This window comes from Grampus griseus (genome assembly GCF_964374135.1).
Source record: "Grampus griseus genome assembly, chromosome: 15".
NCBI lineage: Eukaryota > Metazoa > Chordata > Mammalia > Artiodactyla > Delphinidae > Grampus > Grampus griseus.
The window spans coordinates 83,933,459-83,959,839 of NC_139009.1; the positions used below are offsets into that span (position 1 = coordinate 83,933,459).

Genomic DNA, 26,381 nt, shown 5'->3' on the forward strand with positions numbered 1-26,381 from the left:
CATTATATTAAATATACATTTGTATATGAAACCTTTAAAATATGTTGCCTTGCTACTCTTCTGAATATGCATCACATCCTTGTCTGAATATCAAATGAATTGAATGTAAAATTCAACCAATCCAAAGTCATCAATGCCTCCATCACATACAGACCATTGCTTCACACCTGCTCTCAGGATGAGGTAATGAATTGGTAGAGGAATTGTTTCAGGTGATTAAAAAAACTGAAAGAGTCCATTATCTATGGCTTGTGACTAATGGTATGAAGTTCTAAGAATATTCTCATTGCAAACATATCTGCAATATTAAATACTGTGGCATGGAAGTGTTGGTTGTAGGATGATGGTAAAGAACTCAGTACTCATCAAGTATCTATTATTGTCAAGCACTCTTCTAAGGAGTTTTTACAATTACCACCCCTGAAAAGTGGGTCTATCATTGCTATGTTATAGATAAGTGGTACTGCTGGGTTTGAACTCCCTTTCAGGGAGAGAACAGTGAGCTACAACTGTGCCTCCCTTTGAAGGTAACCACATAAAATATCAGAGGTCGAACATAACAAGTTCTCTACAAATTGATGAGAGGAAGACAAACAACTAGGTGGGTGAAAGGGAAAAACATAAGGAATTTCAGAGGACAAAGGTGAACATAGGCAAAGGTGTTCCATCTTCCTAGTAATCAGGGAATTGTAAAATAAATGCACACAATAGCTTTCCCATCATTGGACTGGCAAAAGCTGGCACAGTGTAAAAGTCTGACATTACCAAATATTGGCAGGAACATGAAAAAATGAAACGCTTCTCCTCTAAAGGATACTAATGTAGAGAAAGCTAGGGATCCCCTAATACAGTCAAAGGTCCATCTACCCAGTGTTCCTGCATTTTCACTCATCAGACAAGCTCTCAAAAACCCACACTAGAATTCTTGAGAAGATGACAGAGTAGAAGAACCTTGAGCTCCCCTCCCCTCATGAGCATAACAAAACCACAACTGCTCTACAACCATCGTTAGAAAAGACTGGAACCTAACAAACAAGATACTCTATACCCAACGATGACGAAGAAACCACAATGAGATGGTAGGAGGGGTACAATGCCAGTATAATCACATCTCATAACACATGGGTCAGTGACCCAAAACTGGAGAATAATTATATCGTAGAAGTTCTCCCACAGGACTGAGTTCTGAGTCCCACGTCAGGATCCCCAACTTGGGGTTCTGGCATTGGGAGGAGAAGCCTTCAGAGCATCTGGCTTTGAAGGCCAGCAAGACTTGATTGCAGGTGCTCCACGGGACTGGGGGAAACAGACACTCCACTCTTGCAGGGTACACACAAGTTCTAGCATGTACCAGTCCCTAGGGAAAAAGCAGTGACTTCATAGGGACATAGGCCAGACCTACCTGCTGGTCTTGCAGGGTCTCCTGAGGCGGCAGGGGGTAGCTGTGGCTCACAATGGGGAAAGGACACTGCTTACAGAGTTATCAGGGAATATTTATCAGCATGAGCTCTCCTGGAGGCCTACATTTTGCACAAGGACCTGACCCCACCCAACAGCCTGAAGGCTCCAGTGCTGAGATGCTTCAGGCCGAACAACCAACAGGGAGAGAACAGTCCCACCCACCAGCAGACAGGCTGCCTGAAGACTTTCTGAGCCCACAGCCACCTCTAGAAGCACCACTTAACAGGACCCGGCCCACAAGAGGGTCAATACCTAGCTCCAGCCACCAGTGGGCAGGCACCAGCACCCTCACACCAGGACGCCTGAACAAGCCTCTAGACCAGCCTCACACAACAGGGGGGCAGACACCAGAAGCAAGAAAATTATGATCCCACAGCCTGCAGAAATGAGTCTGCAAACACAGGTGAGAACCTACCCGGGACCAGCTGGAACCTGGCCCTTGGATGACGAGAGGGGAGTGAACTGCTGGGACACATAGGACATCCCCTACAAGAGGGCCACTTCTCCAAGGACAAGAAACATAACTAACCTTCCATATACATAAAAATACAAATAGAAATTTAGACAGCAAAGGAATGTTTCAGAAAGTGGAACAAAATAAAACCTCAGAAGAACAACTAAGCGAAATGGAGAAAGCAATATACCTGAGAAAGAGTTCAGAGTAACGATTGTAAAGATGATCCAAGAACTCTGGAAAAGAATGGAGGTATAGCAAGAGAAGTTACAAGAAGTTTTTAACAAGACTTAGAAAATATAAAATACAAACAAAGAGAGCTGAAGACTACAGTTACTGAAACGAAAAATACACTAGCAGGAATCAATAGCAGAAAAATTAGGCAGAAGAACAGATAAGTGAACTGAAAGACAAGAGTGGTGGAAATCACTTATGTGGAACAAAATAAAGGAGAAAGAATACAAGGAAATGAGGACAGATTAAGAGATCTCTGGGACAACAAACACACCAACATTTGCATTATAGGGGTCCCAGAAGGAAAAGAGAGAGGGAAAGGCTCAGATAAAATATTTCAACAGATAATAGCTGAAAATTTCCTAGTGGGAAAGGAAACAGTCACCCAAATCCAGGAAGTACAGAGTCCCAAGCAGGACAAACCCAAGGAGGAATACACCAAGACACATAGTAATCAAATTGACAAAAATTAAAGTTAAGAGAAAAGATTAAAAGCAACAAGGGAAAAGCAACAAATCAACAAGAGAATCCACATAAGACTATGAGCTGATATTTTCGGCAAAAAGTGCAGGCCAGAAGGGAGTGGTACAATATATTTAAAGTGATGAAAGGGAAAAACCTACATCCAAGAATACTCTAACCAGCAAGATTCAGATTCAGATTTGATGGAGAAATAAAAAGCTTTACAGAGAAGCAAAAGCTAAAAGAATTCAGCACCATCAAACCAGCTGTGCAACAAATGCTAAAGGAACTTCACTAGGCAGAAAAGGCCAAAACTAGAGACAAGAAAATTTTAAAATGGGAATGCTCATCGGTAAAGTCAAACATAAAGTAAAGGTAAGAAATTATCTACAAATAAATATGACATGTAAACCAGTGCTCATGATAGGAGAGTGAAAATGCAGGATATTTGAAATGCGTTTGAAATTAAGAGACCAGCAACTTAATACAGTAATGTATATATATATAGAGACTGCTATATCAAAACCTCATGGTAACTGCAAACAGAAAATCTGTAATAGATACACACACAAAAGGAAAAGGTATCCAAACACAAAACTAAAGAAAGTCAAATCACAAGAGAACAAAAGAGGAAAGGAAGAAATAAGACCTGCAAAAACAGGTTGAAAACAGTTCACAAAATGGCATTAAGAGCATACATATTGATAATTACCTTGAATGTAAACAGGTTAAAGACTCCAACCAAAAGACACAGACTGTCTTAATGGATACAAAAATAAGACCCGCATATATGCTGTCTACAAGAGATCCACCTCAGATCTAGAGACACATACAGACTGAAAGTGAGGTGATGGATAAAGCAATCCTAAGCAAATGGAAATCAAAAGAAACCTGGAGTAGCAATACTCACATCAGACAAAATAGACTTTAAAATAAAGACTGTTACAAGAGACAAAGAAGGACACTACATAATGATTAAGGGATCAATCCAAGAAGATATAATAGTTGTAAACAGAGACGTACCCAACATATGAACACCTCAATATATAAGGTAAATGTTAACAGCCATAAAGGATAAATTGACAGTAACACAATAATAGTTGGGGACTTTAACATCTTACTTACATGAGTGGAGAGATCATCCAGACAGAAAATCAATAAGGAAACACAAGCCTTAAATGACACATTAGTCCAGAAGGAATCATTGATATTTATATAGCATTCCTTCAAAGGCAGCAGAATACACATTCTTTTCAAGTGCACATGGAATATTCTCCAGGATAGATCACATGATGGGCCACAAAGCAAGCCTTGGTAAATTCAAGAAAATTTAAAGGTATCAAGCATCTTTTCTGACCACACCACTATGAGATTAGATATCAACCACAAGAAAAAAATGCAAAAAACACAAACACGTGGAGGCTAAACAATATGCTACTAAACAACCAATGGATCACTGAAGAAGTCAAAGAGGAAATCAAAAAAATACCCAGAGACAAATGAAAATGAAAACAGAATGACCTAAATCTACGGGATGCAGGAAAAGCAGTTCTAAGAGGTAAGTTTAGAGCAATACAAGCTTACCTCAGGAAACAAGAAAAATCTCCAACAACCTGTCTTTACACCTAAAACAAGTAGAGAAAGAAGGAAAAACAAAACCTGAACTTAGCAGAAGAAATCATAAAGCTCAGAGCAGAAATTTTAAATGAAATAGAGATGAAGAAAACAATACAAAAGATCAATGAAACTAAAAGCTGGTTCTTTAAAAAGATAAGCAAAATTGATAAACCTTTAACCAGACTCATCAAGAAAGGGAGAGACTCAAATCAATAAAATCAGAAATGAAAAAGGAGAAGCTACAATGGACACCACAGAAATACAAAGGACCATAGTAGACTACAAGCCATTATGTCAATAAAATGGAAAACCTAGAAGAAATGGACAAATTCTCAGAAAGGTACAATCTCTCAATACTGAACCAGGATGAAAGAGAAAATACAAACAGGCCAATAACGAGTACTGAGATTGAATCTGCTGAAAATAATCTCAACAAATAAAAGTCCAGGATCAGATGCCTTTACAGGTGAATTCAACCAAACTTTTAGTGAAAAGATAACACCTATCCTTCTGAAACTATTCCAAAAAGTTGCAGAGGAAGAACACTTCCAAACTCGTCCTATGAGGCCACCATCATCATGATACCAAAACCAGACAAAAATACCACAAGAAATTACAGTCCAATATCCCTGATGAACATAGATGCAAAAAATTCTTAACAAAATCCTAGCAAACCAAATTCAACAATATATTAAGAGAATCATACACCACGATCAAGTAGGATTTATCCCAGGAGTTTAAGGATTTTTCAATATCTACACGATATTGTGGACGTGTCTGCACGTCCAGAGCCTGTGCTCCACAACGGGAGAGGCACAACAGTGAGAGGACCGCGTACCACAAAAAAAAAAAAAAAAAGAAACAACCCAATCAGAAAATGGGCAGAAGACCTAAATAGACAGTTCCCCAAAGAAGACATACAGATGGCCAAGAAGCACATGAAAAGCTGCTCAACATCACTAATTATTAGAGAAATGCAAATCAAAACTGCAGTGAGGTATCACCTCACACCAGTCAGAATGGGCATCATCAGATAATCTACAAACAACAAATGCTGGAGAGGGTGCAGAGAAAAGGGAACCCTCTTGCACTGTTGGTGGGAATGTAAATTGATACAGCCACTATGGAGAACAGTATGGAGGTTCCTTAAAAAACTAAAAATAGAACTACCATATGATCCAGCAATCCCACTACTGGGCATATACCCTGAGAAAACCATAATTCAAAAAGACACATGCACCCCAATGTTCACTGCAGCACTATTTACAATAGCCAGGTCATGGAAGCAACCTAAATGCCCATCAACAGATGAATGGATAAAGAAGTTGTGGTACATATATACCATGGAATATTACTCAGCCATTAAAAGGAACGAAATTGAGTGATTTGTGGAGCCGTGGACGTATCTAGAGACTGTCATACAGAGTGAAGTAAGTCAGAAAGAGAAAAACAAATATCGTATATTAATGAATGTATGTGGAACCTAGAAAAATGGTACATATGAACCAGTTTGCAGGGCAGAAGTTGAGACACAGATGTAGAGAACAAACGTATGGACACCAAGGGGGGAAAACTGCGGGGAGATGGGGATGGTGGTGTGCTGAATTGGGCGATTGGGATTGACATGTATACACTGATGTGTATAAAATGGATGACTAATAAAAACCTACAGTATAAAAAAAACAAACAAAAAACAGCTTGAATTTTACATCTGCTTTTGCATTTGATCTGGTGTATTTCCACACATCATGTATCCTCTGGAAAACCCTACTGTACACTTACGAGGTGAGAGTAAAAAAGGAAAATATCGTCTTAGTATTACCACAACAATACTTTTGATCTCAGGCACCTCCTGAAGGTGCCTATCTCCATGGGGTTCTGGACCACTCTTCCCAAACTGTTTACGTGTAGGATAAAAGAAGCAAAGGAGTTATCACCATTGGATAAAGCAAAACTTGCCATGTGTTTAACCAGTACTGGCTGTTTAACCTAGTATTTAAGCAGTGTAACAGTCAGACTCCAGAATTGAGGTGGGTGGGATGGCCAAAACCTCCAAGCACTGAACTGGGACTCAGTTCCAGTTCATGTGCTTTTTCACAGTAGTTGTTGTTCCGTGGTTTTGTGTGCCATTGTTAAGCAGTGGGAGAAGAAAGTTGAGCCGTATCCCTGGGGAAGAACCAAAGAATTTGAGAGATACAAATGACCTTTAAAAATAATCTAGTCATAACATTTTAGACTTTTCAGAATTAAGAAGTACCTGAGAGGTCATCTAATCCAATCCTTACGCTTTGTAATTATTAGTAGTACTTGTGATGTACAGCCTAAGCGCTTTACATACAGTCAGCCTCTCTTTCTCGTGTTACTTTGATCTTTACTGTTTCTTTTTAATGTTTCTTACAGTAGACAATGTCAAATATGTAGCCCATCACCCACCTAGTACTACCCCTACTCACTCCAGCCTCCTCCCTAGATTACTGGATGCAAATTCTAGACATTTTATATCTATAAACATATCCATATACATCTCTAAAAGATAAGGGCTTTGAATAAATAACCATAATTCCATTCTTACACTTAAAAATTTAACAATAATGCTTTAATAGCATCAAAACCCAGTGAGTGTTTGCATTTCCCCAATTGTGTCATACATACATATATTATTTTCTAGTGTGTTTGAATTGGGATGCAAATAAATTTGTACAGTACAGTTGGTTGCTTTATCTTTTAAGACTGTCCATCTCTTTCTCTCTTTTTCTTTCGTAATTTCTTGTAAAAACTGAGTCATTTGTCTTGTCGAGTTTCCTTGAGTCTGAACTTTGCTGATCACATCTCTGTGGTGCCTTTTAGCATGTTCCTTTCCCTTCTGCATTTCCTTTAAATTGGTACTTAAGTTTAGAAGTTTGCTCACACTTCTTCAAGAGTGGTAAGTACTTCTATCAGGAGGTACTGACTCTCTTTTTGTGATGTCAGTAGCTATTAATGATCTTTGCTTAGATCCATTAAATCATAAAGAGCTGCAAAATAGTGATATTCTAATCTGTTATTCTTTATTTATTAGATGGAATTCTCCTATAAATAGAAACTCTCCCTTATCTACTATGTGATTACCCAGTGGTATAGTTCATATAAGAAAGTCAGGATGAATGCTTGATTCTTTCTTCTGAGTCATCCATTTTCAGAATAGTGAACTGGTTCACTAGCATTCGCCAGTGGTGACCGGTTAGGGTTTTTTGTTTTGCTTTGTTTTTGGTATCATTATGAATGCCTATATTTAAACATTTTTTAATATGCTTCAATCCATTGCTGTTATCATTGTACATTATTCCTTACCTAGTAGTTTCACATGTTTGTTCTTCTAATAGAGTAAGCTTGAAGATGAGGACATGTCTTAGTCAGCTTTGTGTCCCTGGTGCCTAGCACATGGCTTTCAATGTTAAGTGAAAAAAAAAAAAAGAATATAACCTCCCACAATTACGGGATGGATCTATGTGGTTAACATCAGGCTATGGTCATTAAAGTTTAAAGCCTCCCTTATGTTGGGAACAATTAAACCACACTAAGGATAAACAGTCCAGTAACATTAGGAAATTGGGCTGGGTGCCCTATGGACAATGCCAAGATATAATTTCCCTTAAAGGTAAGCATTGGTATAGAGCAGACTAAGTCAGATGACCTGGGGATATACTGAGCTGCACCGGATGGAAGTTCTTAAATTGTTACTTATGAACTTACCAGATATATTATTTGTAGATTTTTAAAATTTGTTTTACAAAATTGTTGTTTCTTGCATTACCAAGTGTGTGGCTGAGACCTCGATAAAAATAATGACGACTAGGTGACTTGAAACAGTTGATCAGATATATAGTTCTATATAAGGTCAGTGATTGTAATAGTGTAACTCTAGATATGAGAAGAAGAAACAAGAGGGAATTTTTTTCCTGGGCTGTAACAGACTAGCAGGACAGGTGGTCCAGAGACTTTTAGCTACTGTTAGTAAGGCCTAGTCCAGTAATAGCACATTGGGTGGCCTATTAACAAAATCCTCGCCTGACCTAGGAATGAACATGCCTAGCACCATGGGACGAAATGGTCATGAAATGCCTTCCAAACCATGGTCGACCGTGAGGGGGCCCTGCAGACCAAAACTTGGCACTAGGTATCTGCCTCTGCAAGGATTGAGTCACAAGCCACTGCAGTTGCTGACCTTCAACACACCCCGAAGGGAGTTCAGGGTGGAGATCAGCAATGAGGCACTCCGTGTTCTGAGAAAAACTGGCAGGACAGGCCTTCAGACAGTGAGATATTCTCAGGAGAAGCTTTCATGAGCCCAAATTCTTGCATCTCCTCATATCTAGAAAAGCACTAAAATCATTAATGGTGACACCTGCTTTGTCCATTAAGGAGAGAAATGTATTGTACAGTCAAAATGGTTCAGACATCCAAGGTAAAACTGGGTGGCCATTGTGGATGTCATTTCATATACAATTCTGTATTGCCAAGAACTTGAATTCCCTGAGTTGCGTCAGACTCAAACACCACCAGCCATTCTGAAAAGAGTGTCTGCTGGTGAAACTGAACAGGACCCTGTGGGTTCCTCGGTCAAGTTTATGATTAACCTCTCTATCCAAAACATCACTCCTTTTTGTTGTTGTTCTGCATCTGTCCCTACTCAGGATTAAGGAGTATCAAGAAAAGGGGGGATGGAACCAATCGGAACCCTGCAGGCCACCCTCTCCCCGCAGTACAAAGGCCCCTCCATGTCGCCTGCTTCTTGTTTATAGAAAAGCTGAGTCTCAAAAGAGCAGGCTGAAGCCACTAATGATTAGGAAAACGGGGTCACAGACTCAGTGTCTGATACATGTTCCCGAGTTGTTTTATAGATACTGTAACTGCCACCAGAGGGAGAAGCCAACTGCATGATGACCAGACTGCAGCCGTGACACAAGCTGCTCCACCTTGAGCAACACTGAGTCTATTGAGCACAATTCCAGGAACCGGCCTTCAGACAATGGGATTAACACTATTGCTCATAATCTATATATTTGTGGGCGTCTGAGTAATTGCAGCTTGTTCTGCCCATACATGTAAGTGGGCAACTACAACTGTCAGCAAAGAGATGCTACAAACCCACATCGACATCTTCCAGTCTAAGAATACGGCGCCCTACGTCAGCAGGAAGAAGTTAAAGATGGACCTTCATCCATAATCTCATAGAGATGGAATGAGGTTCTGACAAAGGGGATTTGCAAGCAGCTTTCGGCAGGAAAGCTCTCTCTGCAGGAGGCACTCTACTGCCTTGTTACTATCCTTAAACCAAGTGCCCCCACGCTCTACTAGTCTCCAGCCCTAGCACATCTTTCAAATATTTGATCACACAATATCTTGCCTAATCTATTGGTTCTTTCTGTAAATCAGCGTAGAAAAGTAATTAAGATGACCAGATCTCTTCCCTAGCTCTCCCTTCAGTAATCTCATGAACAAACTGTGAAAAAGAAAGTATCTAAAGAAAAATCACCAGATGTCGACAAGACTGTACGCAACCCTACACAGTCTGTGCTTTTCGTAGACCGCAGGGGGATAGAGCTATGGCTCCTTTGCAAAGGTTTTCATGAGCACCATCTGTAGGCTTAAAGCATGTTCTGGTGGGACTCCAATGTCAAGCTGTTCTGGTGGAAAAACTTTAAGGTGGGGGCTTCCCTGGTGGCGCAGTGGTTGAGAATCTGCCTGCTAATGCAGGGGACACGGGTTCGAGCCCCGGTCCGGGAGGATCCCACAGGCCACGGAGCAACTGGGCCCATGAGCCACAACTACTGAGGCTGCGCGCCTGGAGCCTGTGCTCCGAGCAAGAGAGGCCGAGACAGTGAGAGGCCAGTGCACCGTGATGAAGAGTGGCCCCTGCTCGCCGCAACTAGAGAAAGCCCTTGTACAGAAACGAAGACCCAACACAGCCAAAAATAAATAAATAAACAAATGTGGGCTTTTAAAAAAACACACAACTTTAAGGTGAGGTCTATCAAAAAGTTAATCAGGGGGCTTCCCTGGGGGCGCAGCGGTTGAGAGTCCGCCTTCCGTTGCAGGGGACACGGGTTCGTGCCCCGGTCCGGGAGGATCCCACATACCGTGGAGCGGCTGGGCCCGTGAGCCATGGCCGCTGAGTCCGCGCGTCCGGAGCCTGTGCTCCGCAACGGGAGAGGCCACAGCTGAGAGAGGCCCGTGTACAGCAAAAAAAAAAAAAAAAAAAAAAAATTAATCAGGGACTTCCCTGGCAGCCCAGTGGTTAAAACCTCACCTTCCAATGCAAGGGGTGCTGGTTCAATCCCTGGTTGGGGAGCTAAGATCCCACATGCCTCATGGCCAAAAAACCAAAATATAAAACAGAAGAAATATTGTGACAAATTCAATAAAGTCTTTAAAAATGGCCCACATTAAAAAAAAAAATCTTAAAACAGAAAGAGAAAAGTTAATCAGCTCATTCCCCACTGGCATTTTTTCCCAGGGCTCCTTTGGGGAATTAGGCACCTCATGTCCAAGGGAGCCCCTGGACTCCCTGTTCATTCAGCAGAGGGTTAGTCTCTTTCTACCACGCGAGAAGCTCTCATCTTTTGTTGTGTTTCCTCTTATGTTTTAGCCTAGGGCAACCTGATCTCCAACGTTATTTCTCCCGACCGTGAGCGCATCGTTTCTTCCCCAACAGTGGCTTACCTCTCTTCGGGTTACTTGCCTTCCGGGAATCCAATGTCACTGCCAAAGAGGGAAGTTTTTGTTTTGTATATTTTTCTTCTGTGTCTGTTCTCTGTTGAACACTTAAAAGGAACATTTACCAATTGAGAAAGTGCATTAGGTTCATTCCAAATGCACTAAATTTTGCAACTTTTCTCCCAGTATCTGAGGCACTTTGCACCCCTTCCACAGAAAAGGTCAAATTTACCATTCTAATATTTTCAGGGGCCTCAAGATCTGCATTAGTATAATGTCTGTAGGCCTGATAAAGATTTTCCAAAAATTCAAAAATGTCTCTGCTTTTTTAGTTTCTTGACTTTTGTTCAAATTCTTTTGCCTTGGTTTCCCTTTTCAAAAACCTGCCACCATGCACTTCTGGGAGTACTCTAATAAGGGCATTCGTCCTTTATTGGGGTCCCAGCTCGGTTTACCTGTGGGCGTTGCTAAGTGGGCTTCAGGTGTAGAAGGATCCTCCGTGTAAGGAGGGTTTCGATCTTTCCAATTAAACAAGCCTGAGAAACCCAGCCAGCTGGTTATTTGCATTTAGGCCCCCTATGAGATGACAGCATAAAGTACACTATTCTGCCCCGGGAGTGACTCTTGGCTCAAATTGGGTGCCCTGCTGAGTCTTAGAAAACGATACCAGACCAAATCCCTGTGCTCCAGGAACTAACACAGGATTTTCTAATTGTTCCCTATAAGGACGGACAGTTGTGAGCCCCAGTGTCAGGAGCCAGAGAGACATGGAAGGCAGTGGAGGGGGTGGGTAGAGTGGAATGATGGCTGGAGTGGCAGGGACAGCTAGCTCAGCTGGAGGAGTTAAGGTTTGAAGCAATATATCACTCTCATTACCTTCCTTTTCTTATTTTCCCTGATGTAATAGCAGAAATGCTTGTACGTAAAGAATTTCATCATTCTTCCCCGCTTCTTCACAGAATAGCCACCAGAAAACCATAAATAGCAACTGATCATCTATAACCATTAAAAGGATGTCTTTTTGCCTGGGCATCAATCAACCTGGCTGATTTCTGGACTGGGGCTTTTGGTGATTTTAGGAACCAAGTGGAACCTTTCTCTTCTCCCTGGGAATGTCCTACAGCCAGGTCTTTTTTACTTCTATTCCTTTTCTCTATTTGACAGCTGTAAAAGTTTTAAATATCACAAAATCGATTCAGCAATAAACGTGGAAACAGTACAGACAAAATGAAAAGTTAGAACACACCCTCACACCATACACAAGAATAAACTCAAAATAGCTTAACTATTTAAATGAGACATGGCACCATCAAACTCCTACAAGAGAACATAGGTAAACACTGTCGAACATAAATTGTACCAGTGTTTTCTTAGGTCAGCCTCCCAAGGCAATAGAAATAAAAGCAAAAATAAACAAATGGGAACTAATTAAACTTGTAAACTTTTGCACAGCAAAGGAAACCATAAACATAATGGAAAGAACTTAAGGAATAGGAAAAAACATTTGCAAATGATGTAACCGAGAAGAGATTAAATTCCAAAATACACAAACAGCTCATACAACTCAATATCAAAAGAAAAACCCAATCATAAAATGGGCAGACGACCTAAAAGACCTTTCTTTAAAGAATACATACATACAGATGGCCAATAGGCACATGAAAAGATACTCAACATCGCTTACTTTCAGAGAGACACAAACCAAAACTGCAATGATGTACCACCTCAATCTGTTCAGAATGGCCGTCATTAAAACATCTACAAATAACAAATGCTGGAGAGGTTGTAGAGAAAATGGAACCCTCCTACACTGTTGGTGGGAGAACAGTATGGAGGTTCCTCAAAAAACTAAAAATAGAGTTGCCGTATGATCCTGCAATCCCACTCCTGGGCATATTACCCGGACAAAACTCTAATTCGGACAGATACACGCACCCCAGTGTTCACAGCAGCAGTATTCACAATAGCCAAGATATGCACACAATCTAAACGTCCATCAACAAATGAATGGATAAAGAAGACATGGTACATATATATAAAATGGAATATTACTCAGCCATAAAAATGAATGAAATGCCATTTGCAACAACATGGATAGAACTAGAGATCATATTAAGAGAAGTAAGTCAGATAGAGAAAGACAACGTGTGATATCATTTATTTGTAGAATCCAAAATATGACTCAAATGAGCCTATCTATGAAACAGGAGAACTCACAGCTGTAGAGAACAGACGTGTGATTGCCAAGGGATAGGGAGGTGGGGGAGGGATGGATTGGGAGTTTGGGAGTAGCAGGTGGAAACTATTATATATGGGTTGGATAAACAACAAGGTCCTACTGTAGAGCACAGAGGACTAAATTCAATATCCTGTAATAAGCCATAATGGAATGGATTATGAAAAAGAACATATATATATGTACACACATATGTATAACTGAAACACTTTGCTCTACAGTAGAAATTAACACGACATTGTAAATCTACGATACTTCAATAAAATACATTTTAAAAAAACCAAAGAAGCAAATGAACTGGTTCACAAATTGGGTAAAAGCCCAGCAACTCTTTCCTCTCTCCAACAGGCTGCCCCACTCAAATGCAAAAACAACTGGCTCATTCCGCGGAATAAAAGCCCCACACGGAGAGCTTTCTGGCTGTACACACCAGAGCAACTTACCCTACTACGTGCAGTCCTTCGGCTCCCAAATATTGATTCCTTGCTCCAATTGCCAAGCGCTGGGGCGTCCAGAATGTTGAAGGGAAGATCCTCGGACAAGCGGTCCCGGCAGCGGCCAGGACCTTACCCCCAAATTCCCAGGCTGGGATCAGCTAGCCAGGAGCAGCGAGGCTCCTGGCGGGTTTCATCCAAATCAGTTGCCGGGGCTTCCCTGGTGGTGCAGTGGTTGAGAGTCCGCCTGCCGATGCAGGGGACACGGGTTTGTGCCCCGGTCCGGTAAGACCCCACATGCCGCGCGGAGCGGCTGGGCCCGTGAGCCATGGCCGCTGAGCCTGCGCGTCCGGAGCCTGTGCTCTGCAACGGGAGAGGCCACAACAGTGAGAGGCCCGCGTACCGCAGGAAAAAAAAGGAAAAATCTGTTGCCAAGTCCAAACCTTACTACTCACCCCGTGACAGGCCAATAAATCGAAAGTCGAGCTGTTGGGGCAAGAACTAGGGACTTTATTCGGAAAGCCAGCACACCGACAAGACGACAGACTCCCACCTCGCAAACAACCACCTTGCCTGAGTTAGAATTCACGCTTCTTTTATACTCAAAGGGCGGGAGTAAAGTCAAACACTTCCTGGGTCAGGTGAGATCCAGAGGGGAGGTGTTAACCTCTCCTGTCCTGCAGGCATTCACAGGTGGGCCTGGTCAGGATGTCTCCTGAGAGCTGAACAGAGATATTTTTAGCTTAATGATCATTACCTGGGATCATTAGCTTAATGATCATTACCTGGGCGGCAGTGTTCCCAGAGATGGCCATGATGTATAATTAACGCTTACAGGCAACACCTATTTAGTGATTAACTTGTAATAGAATACAAAGGTTTCTCCCTATGTCAGAAAGTCTGTGTCCAATATCTGAGATAGAATCTCAAAATATATTTTCTTAATTTTACCTCTTGATCAGTACAAGTAAGAGTAAATTCGTTTAATCCAGAAATGAATCTTTTTCAAATTCTGGGGATTGGGGAGTGGAGGGAGAGGAGGGCAGATAGTCCTGGTGTCAGCTTCTAAAAATGATAATAGCTTCCATTTAATCCAAGTTTAGCAAGTCAGGATCTGGCTTGGTGTTTACGATACAGCTGGTTTCCCAAACATTCATTGAAGGGCTAAGTATAAATAGCATACAATTAGAAAATCAGAGATTCCCATAAGCGAGTTTGTCAGAAGAAAACCTTTTCCCCTTTGAGGCAAGAATCTGTGAGTGTGGTGACTTTGGCTTAATGTGGAGGCCACAGAGAGGGTAGCAGGTGGGGAAGAGAATGATCTGGGGGTAGAAGGGGGAAGTCCTTTCTTACTAAAATAAAACGCACAAGTGAATCATGATAATAGCAAGAATTCAAAAAACAGGGAAAAAATAGACCACCCCTGAAAAAATGTACATGGGGAGATAGCTGGGAGGGACATTTTTGTCGTACTAACATTTATTTTGCAACTAAAGTACGCGTGTGTGTGTGTGTGTGTGTGTGTGTGTGCTGGTTTTAGGGAGGAGAGCTATAGGAAATAGATGACAATATTTAAAGTGAGTATTAATCTTTTAAACTGAAAACATGCTCATCTTAACATGCATGGCTCAGATGCCTTCTAGGGAAGGCTTGGCTGTTTAAAGTTCGTACATCCTGTACGTTCACCTTAAATCTGCTGCCCAAACACAAAGGCAGCAATCACTAAAAATTTCAGCTGTCAGACCAGTTGAGTCTGGACCACCTGAGTCATCAAGACTCACAGGATCCTGTTGACTTGCTCAGGGCTCAGCCAGTGGGGAGATTAATTTACGCAGAGTGAAAATCAAGGAAGCTTGTTTTTCTCAGAACCTTTGACCTGAAAGTGATCCCACGTGTTCCTGTTTCTGGGTCTGGCATGCGCTGCACCGATACCAGTCTGCAGTGTTCGCTGATTTTCCTTTCATTAAACACATACTGGAATGAGATTTCTCGGATGTCTTCAGTGAGAGTGTATTGCATGTTTAACATCCATGGTGTGAACCCATTTCTGCCTTTGCTCGCGTGGTGAATCGTGCCTGGCTACCCAATTTTTCCCTCCTCAGCCATCTCACATCGCTTATCCCTCTTAGTCTGAGACAGATTCCTGCTTCCCATGTGCCTTCTAGTTGTGCACAGTAGCCGTTTAAGTACTTTATTGTTACATGATATTCCATAATCCTTCCTTCCACACTACACTTAATTGCTTCTGAAGTCTTATGTTTCCCCCAAGTGGATCTCAGCCTTTCCTCAAATTCTAAAATAGGGGAATATTTTTGCTCCCGAGTTGACTTTTGGATTGTTTTAAAAGTGCTATCTATGTGCCTAACATAATAGGCACTGAGAAAATTTCCAAGTTCAAAACAATCTAGTCATAGAGTGTAGTGTGGAGAGAAAGCAGCTCAGGAAACGAACTCATACAATAGATGGTCTTAAATCCCTGACTGAAACATTTGGACTTTATTATCTGGAGTTGGTATATGCGTGCTCTTGGAGACTTTTAAATGGGAGAACACTAAGGTATAAAGTCTTGATGGAGGGGTGGGTATTTTTATGAAGGCAAATTAGAAGGGAGTCAAGTGTCAGAGAGGTCTTAGAACGTTGGGACAGAAATCCCTCTGTGAGTTGATTGTATCAGGAACATTTTTCTTAAATAAATTGAAAATACTTTTTTGTATGATAGAAGCAATGTAGGTTTGAGAGAACACAGAAATTTCTGAAACGTATAAGGAAGAAAAAACTAACAACTAGAGATAATTATTAACATTTTATTGTAGTTTTATGGATATAATTGAGATCATATAATATATGCAGTTTAACACCTTAAATTTTTAAACTTAGTAAAAATATTTGCCCACATTATTATTATTTAAAAAATGATCTATGAAGGAGCATTCGTTTTATCGAGTGGATGCTCTATATTTTAGCTTTCCTGCTTTGGTTGTACATCTAGATTATTTCCAGTTTGTAGCTATCAGGGGTCAAAATGAAGTAGTCATCTTTACCCAAATATCTCTGTCCACTTCCCTGATGATTAGCTTAGCATAGATTCTTAGGATCAATGGGCCAGAGGGCAATGGACCTTTAAGTTCTTCACTAATTGTGTTCTGTAGAGACATTTGCTTTGCCTTCCCATAGGAAGCGTGTGACACTGAAAATAGTCATTTAAAAATCTTTGTGAACTTGATAGACACAAAGGGTATCACTGTAATAAATATGGTTGAAAGGTTCAGTCAACATTCACTGTACCTGTGGGGGGCAGCCCTTGCCCCCAGATTTGTTACAATTCTCAGCTAGTTAGCAAGAGGGCTGAGAAGGGAGCCCAGATGTTTTGCCTCCCAGATAAATGACCTCTTTAACCAACCATCTTTTACCAGATGACATTGACTAAGGATAAATGTAAGACCCTTCACTTGCAATAAGGAACATGCCTAAACCCTGATGGAAAAAATATGCTTAGTGGCTACAAAAGTGAAAAAAAAAACATTTAGGATGTTGGTGTGCAGTAACCCCAGAATGAATGAATGAGCAAAACCAAAGCAAAACAAACATGTACAAGCCCAAGCAGACCACCATCCCTTCTAATTTGTGTTGTTAACACAAGCCTAACACTTAGAATGTCAGGGATGAAGGTCCCACGTCCTCCATGTTTGAGAGGTCAGCAGCTTAGTTGACTTGCGGGCTGTTGGAGGCCCTGATTTCAGGTACTAGGTCTGGAGAGATCAGTGGTTGCAGGAGTTCTGGCGACATGGCATGTGTGGCGATGTGGAAGACTGCGTTCTCCTTTCTATGGATCCGAAGGATGGAACAAAAATCCCTACATGGCTGAGGTTTCCTCTTCCTGTTAGGAAGGAGGGATTGGCTGGTAGGCCTACAATTTGGAATAGGCTGCCTTGGAGGGAATGAGTTCCCTCGAGCCTGATCTGAATAAACTCTTGGCAAGAATATGAAGATATCTGAACACTGGGTGTGAGATTAAGATGGGTGACTTGTGGGTGGGATGTCTCTAGAGAGATGCTGTCCAGAGCCAAGTAGACCGGTGCTGGCTGGGTTGGGGGTTGCGATTATGGCCGTTTTGTGTGTGTGTGTGTGTGGGGGGGGGGGGTGTGTGTGCGCGCGCACACGCACGTAAGCTGTGAGGCCTGAAAAGTGTTAATTATTGCCCCATGTGTAGGAGGGTGCTCATTACTCTGCTCAAGTGATAGCCAGACCTTAGGTCCTATTCCAACCCTGTGATGTCGTGATTCTCCGAATTTGATTTAAGATAGACTGATGTGAAGAAGGAACAGAGAGACCCTCTAATGCATCCCAAATGGGTCTCCATACGTGCATGTCCACTGACATCGGCCTACACCTGCCACATCACCTCATTCTTACCGGGAAACTAACTGCAGGTTATGTTCAATGGGAAATGACCAGCTAGTTAGTTAGAACAAATAATATTACTATGCATTATATTATATATACATTCGTATATGAAATCTTTAATAAAATGTATTGCTCTGCTACTCTTCTGAATGTACATCACATCCTCATCTGAAGATCAAATCAATTGAGGGTAAAATTCAACTAGTTCGAACTGAGCAATGCATCCGTTGCACTCAGAGCATTGCTTCACACCTGCTCTCAGGATGAGGTAATGAATTGGTAGAGAAATTGTTTCAGCTCATGAGAAAAAAAAAAAATTGAAAGAGTCCATTACCTATGGCTTGTGACTAATGGCATGAATATCTAAGGATATTCTCACTGCAAAGCTATCTGCAATATTAAATACTGTGGCAAGGAAGAATTAGTCATAACATGATGGTAACAAACTCTGTGCTCATCAAGTTTCTATTATTGTCAGGCACTCTGCAAAAGAGGATTTACAAATGTCACCTCTGAAAAGTGGGTCTAATCATCGCTATTGTATAGATAAAGGGCGCTGCTGGGTTTGAGCTCCCTGTCAGGGGGAGAACAGTGAGGTACACCTGTGCTTCACTTTGAAGGTAACCACGTGAAACATCAGAGGTAGAATTGAATGAGTTCTCTACAAATCGATGAGAGGAAGACAAACAACCAGGCGGGTAAAATGGGAAAAACATGAGAAGTTATTCCACACAGAGGACACAGGATGAACATAGGCAAAGATGTTCCACCTTCTTAGTAATTAGAGAATTGTAAAATAAATGCACACAATAGCTTTCCCATCATTGGACTGGCAAAAGCTGGCAAAATATAAAAGTCTGACATACCAAATATTGGCAGGAACATGAAGCAATGACATACTTATCCTCCAAAAAATATCAAATGTGGAGAAAATCAGGGTTTCCTAGTATAGTTGAAGATGCATCTACCCAGTGATCCTGCATTTTCACTCACTGGACAATCTCTCAAAAACCCACACAAGGGCTTCCCTGGTGGCGCAGTGGTTGAGAGTCCGCCTGTCGATGCAGGGGACACGGGTTCGTGCCCCGGTCCGGGAAGATCCCACATGCCGCAGAGCGGCTGGGCCCGTGAGCCATGGCCGCTGAGCCTGCGCGTCCGGAGCCTGTGCTCCGCAACGGGAGAGGACACAACAGTGAGAGGCCCGCGTACCGCAAAAAAAAAAAAAAAAAACCCACACAAGAGGACATTACAAAAATCTTCACAGCAGCACTATTTTTAAAGCAAAACATAAATTTGAGATTTAAATATCCAACTTAAATATCCAAAGGAGATAGATACATAAATTGTGGAATATTCATACAATAGAATACAATATAGTAGTTACCTTGAGTGAACTAGAATTACACTTCTCAAAATATTTGAATGTCACAAATATAATATTGAATGAAATAAAACGTTGCATAAGTATATAGTACTTTTTATATAAACGTTAAAAAACCTTACACAACAATATATTGCTTAAGGAAGACACACACACACAACACACACACACACACACGTCAGAATGATAAACAAGTTTAGGTTGGTGAGTCTGGAGGGTGGGAGAGATGTACACAGGAAACTTGGTAATTATGATTTCTGAGGCTGGGTCTTGCTTATATGACTTATGACTTATTGAATTATTTAGCTGTTAGCTATTGCTGACGCCCATTTAAATAGAAAATTTAAAAAGTGAAAATCAGAGAGGAAGAATAAAGTGAACGAATTGAGGAAGTTTTGGCATAAAGCAGCATTTCTCGTCGCCAGAACAAAGCAAACCTGTTTGGATTCCTTCCTTCCCCTTTCTCATTAGCAAACAATGTTCTCCAGTTTCTCTGATTTTTCAGAGTAGTTGAGAACCTGCAGTAAATGTTTTGATTTTCTATTGTTTTTAATTGCAAAGGTTGCAATCCCCAAGTCAGTTCTGCCCTCAGAGCCAAGCAGTTCATTCCGCCAGTACCGGGAAAGACATTTGGTACAGAAACCATCTCTGGAAGTGCAAGTTTCGCGACCATAGCCTCACCGACAAAGTGAAGTGTCAGCCGTGTCCCATCAGAGGGAGGCATGCAGGAGGGTTGGCACGCCCGTCTTAACTTCCTAAGCTTTGGAGCAACTATACTGATTGGACTTGGCATGCAAGTTTTTCCTCAAACTATACAAAACAGGATAGGACACAGATTCCTCTATTTCTAAGGTAGAAACTGAACAAGACAACAAGAAAGATTTAGGAATAACTTTCAACACTGCTTATAACAATAGTTCTGTATGCGAGTCACTTGGTATCTTTTATAGTAATGCTAGTTTGGGGGCATAAACCTTGCAAAACGTATAAGTATGGAGGAACCTCACTTAATGCTGATGCCAGGGGAAAAGTAATAAAGATCTCCACTTCTGGCTTACCAAGGGGGCCTCAGAGTAGAGAGCCCTAGGGCTCCCTGAGGTCTTTTAAAAAGATCCCTGAAACCAAAACCATTTTCATCGTAATATTAAGACCTTCTCTGTCTTTTTTACTCTCATTCCCTCACCAGTGGACAGTGGACTTTCTCAGAGGCTACATGACATGTAACATCATAAGAGACTGGATATGAGAATCCAACTGTCTTCTGTTAAATTAAACATTAAATAAGAGATTTCCAAACACTAAGTATGGGTATGTAGAGGTGTGTAGAACAATACCACTTGTCTCAATAAGTCTGTTTTGAAAAGTAGAGTTATTTTTCATAAAATGTATGAGATTTATATTAATGTGTAGAGAGTTTATTGTTATTTTAAGTAAATAAGAAAATAAATGTTTCAAACGCTTTCCAGTTTAATTTCTAACATAGTAAATATCGACAGATATAAACCACATAAACAAAACCACTTTGGAATCCTCAATAATTTTTAAGAGTGTAGAAATTTGCAAACCACTGGCTTCCAGCTGGTCACAGAAAGCTTTGCTGTCATCTCCCCTTGCTGCTAATGGCTGCTTTTCTCGCTGTTGGGAATCCCACAAGGACCACCAGAAATAGCTTGGCCAGAAACCTGTTGAATGGAGATTACATTTTCTATTTTTTTCTAAGTCTCAGTGTCCTCCGGGATGTCTCTGGGTGTCTCCTGATGGCCAGGGCAACAAGTCCCTGTTGATGTTGTCAGGGTTGGAAGTTTCAGACAGGAACAGTTTTCCTGCTCCGGCTATTTGAGGATCCCCGTGGGATGCCTGCTTTACAAAAGTTAACAGCACGACCCAGGCAGATAAATAATATCACTTAAAAGCCATCTGGGTCGGCGTCTACTCCGGGGGCATTCTATACAGGCCAATGCAGGGCATGTAATAACTGCTCGAATGGAGTTCGGAAAGGAAGGAATAGTTCATTTGGTGGCACAATTTGGAATAGATTTCAGCAGACAATTAATGGGGATGGAGGACTTCTTAGCTGCCAGAATATCCGGCACAAAGCCTTCGAACCCACTTCCTAGTGCGATGGCACGCTCCTTCCTAAGCTAGCACCGGGAAGGTAGGGCTGCCCCGCCCATCGTAGTGAGGAACTAGCCTGGTACGGAAATGCCACGACAGGACTCAGTCCCGGGCTGTCAGTCTCCACTTTCTACGAGTTCCTGCGCGCTCCGATCCAGTTCTGCAGGTACACATCCGGCTCACGGAGTCTGCAGCTGAGCAGGGCGCGGGCGGGACGAGGAGGTGGCAAAAATGTGCGCGACTGGGCGGCGGGCGGCGATCGGGACTCCCGGGCGGCCCCTGACCGGCTGGGCGACCTTGGGGGAGCGGACTCCGTCTGTGGAAGAAGGTGTGGAGCCCGCGTCCACTGCCGGTCCGTCTTCCTCCCTCTTTTCCTGCCGACCTTTGCCATATAGGCCTAAGCTGCTTTCTCCCGAGTGAGCAGGTTTCCGTTTAGACGGCCAGGCCCAGGAGGAACCTGAGGCCAAGGACGCGCAGGGAAGGCTACGCGCGACGCACGGTGGGCACTTGGGCGTCACCACGGGGAACGGGGGCCGCGGGCTGAGGCGGGCCGGGCGGCGAGCTGCATGGCAGAAGGGGATGTCCCTGCGCCCCCAAAGGAGGCGACCGGGCAGCCTGGAAGAGTACCCGCCCCGATGCCCACACTGCGCCTCCGGCCCCTCCCGACCCCTCCCACTGATGCCTCTCCCCCCGGATTCTGGAGGTGGGCGCTCGGAGCAAGGGTGGGGCAAGGGAGGGAGCCGTCTTTGGGGGCGCGTCCGGATACATCTGGGGCCAAAGTTGGAGGTCTCCTCATGGAGCAGGAAAGGTCAAAAGCCTAGCTGGGATCTCTAGCTGGGATTCAGAGGTCGCAGAACCCTGGCCTCGTGCCGCGGGAGGGCGCGCTCCGCCCGCTGCGCCCCTTTCCACGCCTCCGTCTTTCTTCCTCGCAGCCTGTAGGGGAATGCCATTGTTGCTGCTCTGCGTCGTGTGCACCGCTCTTCCACGATTTATCAGAGCAGGTACGTTCGGTTGGTTCGGGTCTCAGTGGCCCCCCTCCCTCTCTGCCACCCTGCCGCTCTGGGCGAGCCCCTGTGCAGACCTCCTGGGGGATCACGTGAGACCGGAGCCTGGCCGGTGACACTCGCCCCAGGGGTCCAGGCAAAATCCCGCGGGAGACGCTCAGCCCCAAGCATCCCCTTCGAGCTTTGAAGTGACTTGAAGAGGGGTAGGAGATGGGCAAATTTGCAAGTCAAGGCTCGAGTTAAAATGCTCAAATAGATCTATAATACCGTCTACTTTATATGACAAACGGACATGTTAGACCCAAGGTAATAGCAAAGAAACCAGCCACGGAACAAATTACTTCCAAGAAACACTAAGCAATTTGTTAGAAACGAACTTTAAAGCGAGCGGAATTGTTTAACAATCCTTTTGGGGAGGAGATACTTACACCTTTTATTGGGGACGGACGAATTAACCGGGTAGCAGAGCAGTAGGAAAACAGATCAAGTGGGGCTCAGAATAGGAACGTTTACACTGAAGGAGGAAGATGAAGGAATTGAGGGTCTTAGAAGGGAAAGAGGGGACTCATTCCAAATGGGGAGATCACTTGTTGAGGGGGAGGACCGAGTAAATTCCCTCTTATGGACAGATGTGAAAGACTTCGGGTCATGCTTTCACATCAGCAACTCCCATACTGAGAAAACTCTCACATAAAATTTCAAATCAGCAAGAAAATCGAGGTGTTTGTGGAAACTAATAATAACCGACACTAGCGCTCTCGGTTGTGATTATTTTTTTCCTTTCTTTCCCTAGATGCTTGCGAGGACGTGAGTATGCAGGATACTGTGTCAGTGGGCCAGCCTACGGCTTTTCACTGCATATACCCTCTGCCAACATCTGGGAAGGTAGATGCAACATGGTATAAATATCCTAGAAAAATCCCAGTATCCAAAAACATACAGTCTCGAATCCACCAGGACCAAAACTGGATTTTGTTTCTCCCTGTGAAAGGGGAGGACTCTGGGATCTACTACTGTGATACAAAGTAAGTTCCTCATTCATGAGAACTGTCTCTCTCATTTATATATATATATATATATATATATATATATATATATATATATATATATATTTATATTTATATAATATGTATAATATTTATATAATATATAATTCTTTTAGAAAAACTCTTGATAAACTCTTAATCAATGTAGAAAACAATGAGAAGAATATAGTTTTGTAATTGTTACGAGATGGTTTCAATGAACAGACTTTTAAGCAGAACAGATTTGTAAATCAGTTGCTGGACCGTGAAATGCATCTTTTCCTATTGAGATGATGTCCAAGGCCAGACCAGCTTACAAAGCCTGTTTAATTCCAACATGATTGCTACCTTCTTTCTTGGAATGCCAGAAGTTTTTGCGACAGGTGGTACATCCAGATAGCTATAAGCCTCCTTCAAGCACTTTTTGTAAGGGTTCTGCTATAGGAATTTAACAGTGACCAAGCACCCAGTATGTTCTAGACCCCATGCTAAGCCTTATGCTAGTAATGTAAGTAAGTGACAAAGGTCTGGTGGGAGATAGTTGAGCCTGGTTGGCACTGTGGTGAGCCAGAAAGCGTATGTCACACCAAAGGTGGCAGTCTATGCAGCAGTTCAAGTCCATCTTCCAAAATTTCAAGGTAACCTGGAAATTGGAATGTGTGTGTATGGGTGTGTGTGTGGTTAACTTTCCAATAAGCTTTGTGCATGTGTCCTAATTAAAACACATCTGTGGACCACATTTTGGCTGAGGGCCCCAATTTTGTTATCCCCCTTTGCTAATGTGCATGACCTTCATGAGTCATTTGACCTCCACGAGCCTTGGCTTTCTTATCTGTAAAGTGGGAGTAATGTCAGCCAGATAGGGTAGAAGTTAAAATGACCCCAGCTCATGTGTGAAGTAGGTACTCCAGGAACGTAGCTGCATCCTCCCTCTCTTGCGGTTCCTCGGTATTTGCCAGCCTCTTTCTGTGTTTCAGGATGGCCATGTCCTTCTCTGATTCCTGCCAGATTCCTCATTTCCGTGTGATTGACTCGAAGTACATGGTTACTCAGTGGCACAGGTGGAAGTGCCAGTAGCCCCTTCCCCAAAATTTCACTCACTCTGCAGACCGGCTGCTGACGTCTTGAGGGGGTCTGCTCTCCTCTTTCCTCCAGGTTATTCATTAACCAGAGTTGGAGATCGTATGCCGCACAAATCTGTCTGGACGTCCAGGCTGGATTTATTTATTTTTTATTCTAACTGGGACTTCATTTTTATTTATCTTTATTGGGGTATAATTGATTTACAATGTTGTGTTACTTTCTGCTGTACAGCAAAGTAAATCAGTCATACGTATGTCCACTCCTTTTTAGACTCTTTTCCCATATAGGTCATTACATAGTATCGAGTAGAGAGTTTCCTGTACTATACAGTAGGTCTTTATTAGTTATCTGTTTTATATATAGTAGTGTGTATATGTCAATCCCAATCTCCCAATTTATCCCTCTCCCCCCCTTTCCCCTGGTAACCATAAGATTGTTTTCTACATCTGTAACTCTATTTCTGTTTTGTAAATAAGTTCACTTGTACCATTTTTTTTTATATTCCACACATAAGCAATATCATATGATATTTGTCTTTCTCTGTCTGACTTACTTCACTCAGTATGACAATCTCTAGGTCCATCCATGTTGCTGCAAATGGCATTATTTCATTCTTTTTTATTAGGTTGCTTTCATGTCTTGGCTTTTGTAAATAGTGCTGCAATGAACACTGGGGTGCATGTATCTTTTTGAATTATGGTTTTCTCTGGATATATACCCAGGAGTGGGATTGCTGGATCACAGGCTGGATTTAAAATATTTAAATATGGGAGCTGTGAAATGGGGCAAAATAATCTTTCCTAGAACGTAGACATCAATACTGTCTGTCATGGAAGAAAATAAACATGAATTCTCACAAATCTTTAATATATAGATATGATACATGTTTAGTAAACTGTATATTTTTACTTTGAAATAATTCAAATTCATATCACATTTGCAAGAATTGTATAAAGGGCTCCTGCCTACCCTTTATCTAGATTTCTATTATTTAACATTTTGCCACATTTTCCCCATCATCCCCTGTGTATGTTACACACGGTATTTTTTCTAAACCATTTTATTCCAAATCATCTCAGTTGTATGCATCAGGTCCCTTTACCCCTTAATATTTCAATGTGTCTTTCCTCTCAGCAAGAATATTCTCTTAGTTATATTAGAATAGTTATCACATTCAGGAAATTTAACCATCACACAATACTTTATCTAGTAACCAATTTGTATTCTAATTTTCTCAATCTTCTCAATGATGACTTTTATAAATGTTTTTCTTCCTTTTCCTGTGGAAGATTGAATCCAAGATCACTGCATTGCATTTGGTTGTCATGTACTTTTAATCTCTTTTCATCTGGAACAGATCTTCAGCCTGTTTTGTGTGTGTGATATTGACATTTTTAAGAAGTACAGACAATTATTTTATATTGTATCTCTTAATTTGGGTTTGCCAGATATTTCTTCATGAGTCGGTTCAGGCTGAGCCTTCTTGGCTGCAATGCTGTGGAAGTGGTTTGCATTCTCTTCAGACAGCACACTCAGAGACACCTAGCATCCGCGTGTCCCTGCTTGGTGATGTTCATTTTGACCATTTGGTTAAGATGTCCTCCCGTGTTTCCACCATCCAAATACATCTTTTTTCCTTTCGTAATGAATGACTTGTGAGATGTATGCTGTCTTGTTTGAGGCAGAGGGTTTCCACAGTGCTTGGAAGAGGATTTGGAAATATTTGGAGATAAACAGAATTATTTGGTTTTGTGACTGTTTGAGTTTATGAGGTT

At 42.0% G+C, this 26,381-nt stretch overlaps 1 protein-coding gene and 1 pseudogene across 2 annotated transcripts in view; one reads left to right on the forward strand and one right to left on the reverse strand.

Moving 5' to 3' along the window:
• The window catches only part of LOC309834167 (elongation factor 1-alpha 1-like), a 50,898-nt pseudogene extending 48,954 nt beyond the window's left edge, over positions 1–1,944 (reverse strand). The window contains exon 1 of the transcript in view: positions 1,877–1,944. The product of the transcript in view is annotated as an elongation factor 1-alpha 1-like (transcript). The remainder of the gene's footprint in view (positions 1–1,876) is intronic.
• An 18,739-nt stretch (positions 1,945–20,683) lies between these two features.
• Positions 20,684–26,381, forward strand: part of IL1RL2 (interleukin 1 receptor like 2) — a gene marked incomplete at its 5' end in the record, with an annotated part of 49,657 nt that continues 43,959 nt past the window's right edge. The window contains 4 exons of the mRNA XM_082672784.1: positions 20,684–20,687; positions 21,697–21,822; positions 22,427–22,495; positions 23,292–23,523. Coding sequence (XP_082528910.1) covers positions 20,684–20,687; positions 21,697–21,822; positions 22,427–22,495; positions 23,292–23,523 — 431 coding nt within the window. The remainder of the gene's footprint in view (positions 20,688–21,696; positions 21,823–22,426; positions 22,496–23,291; positions 23,524–26,381) is intronic.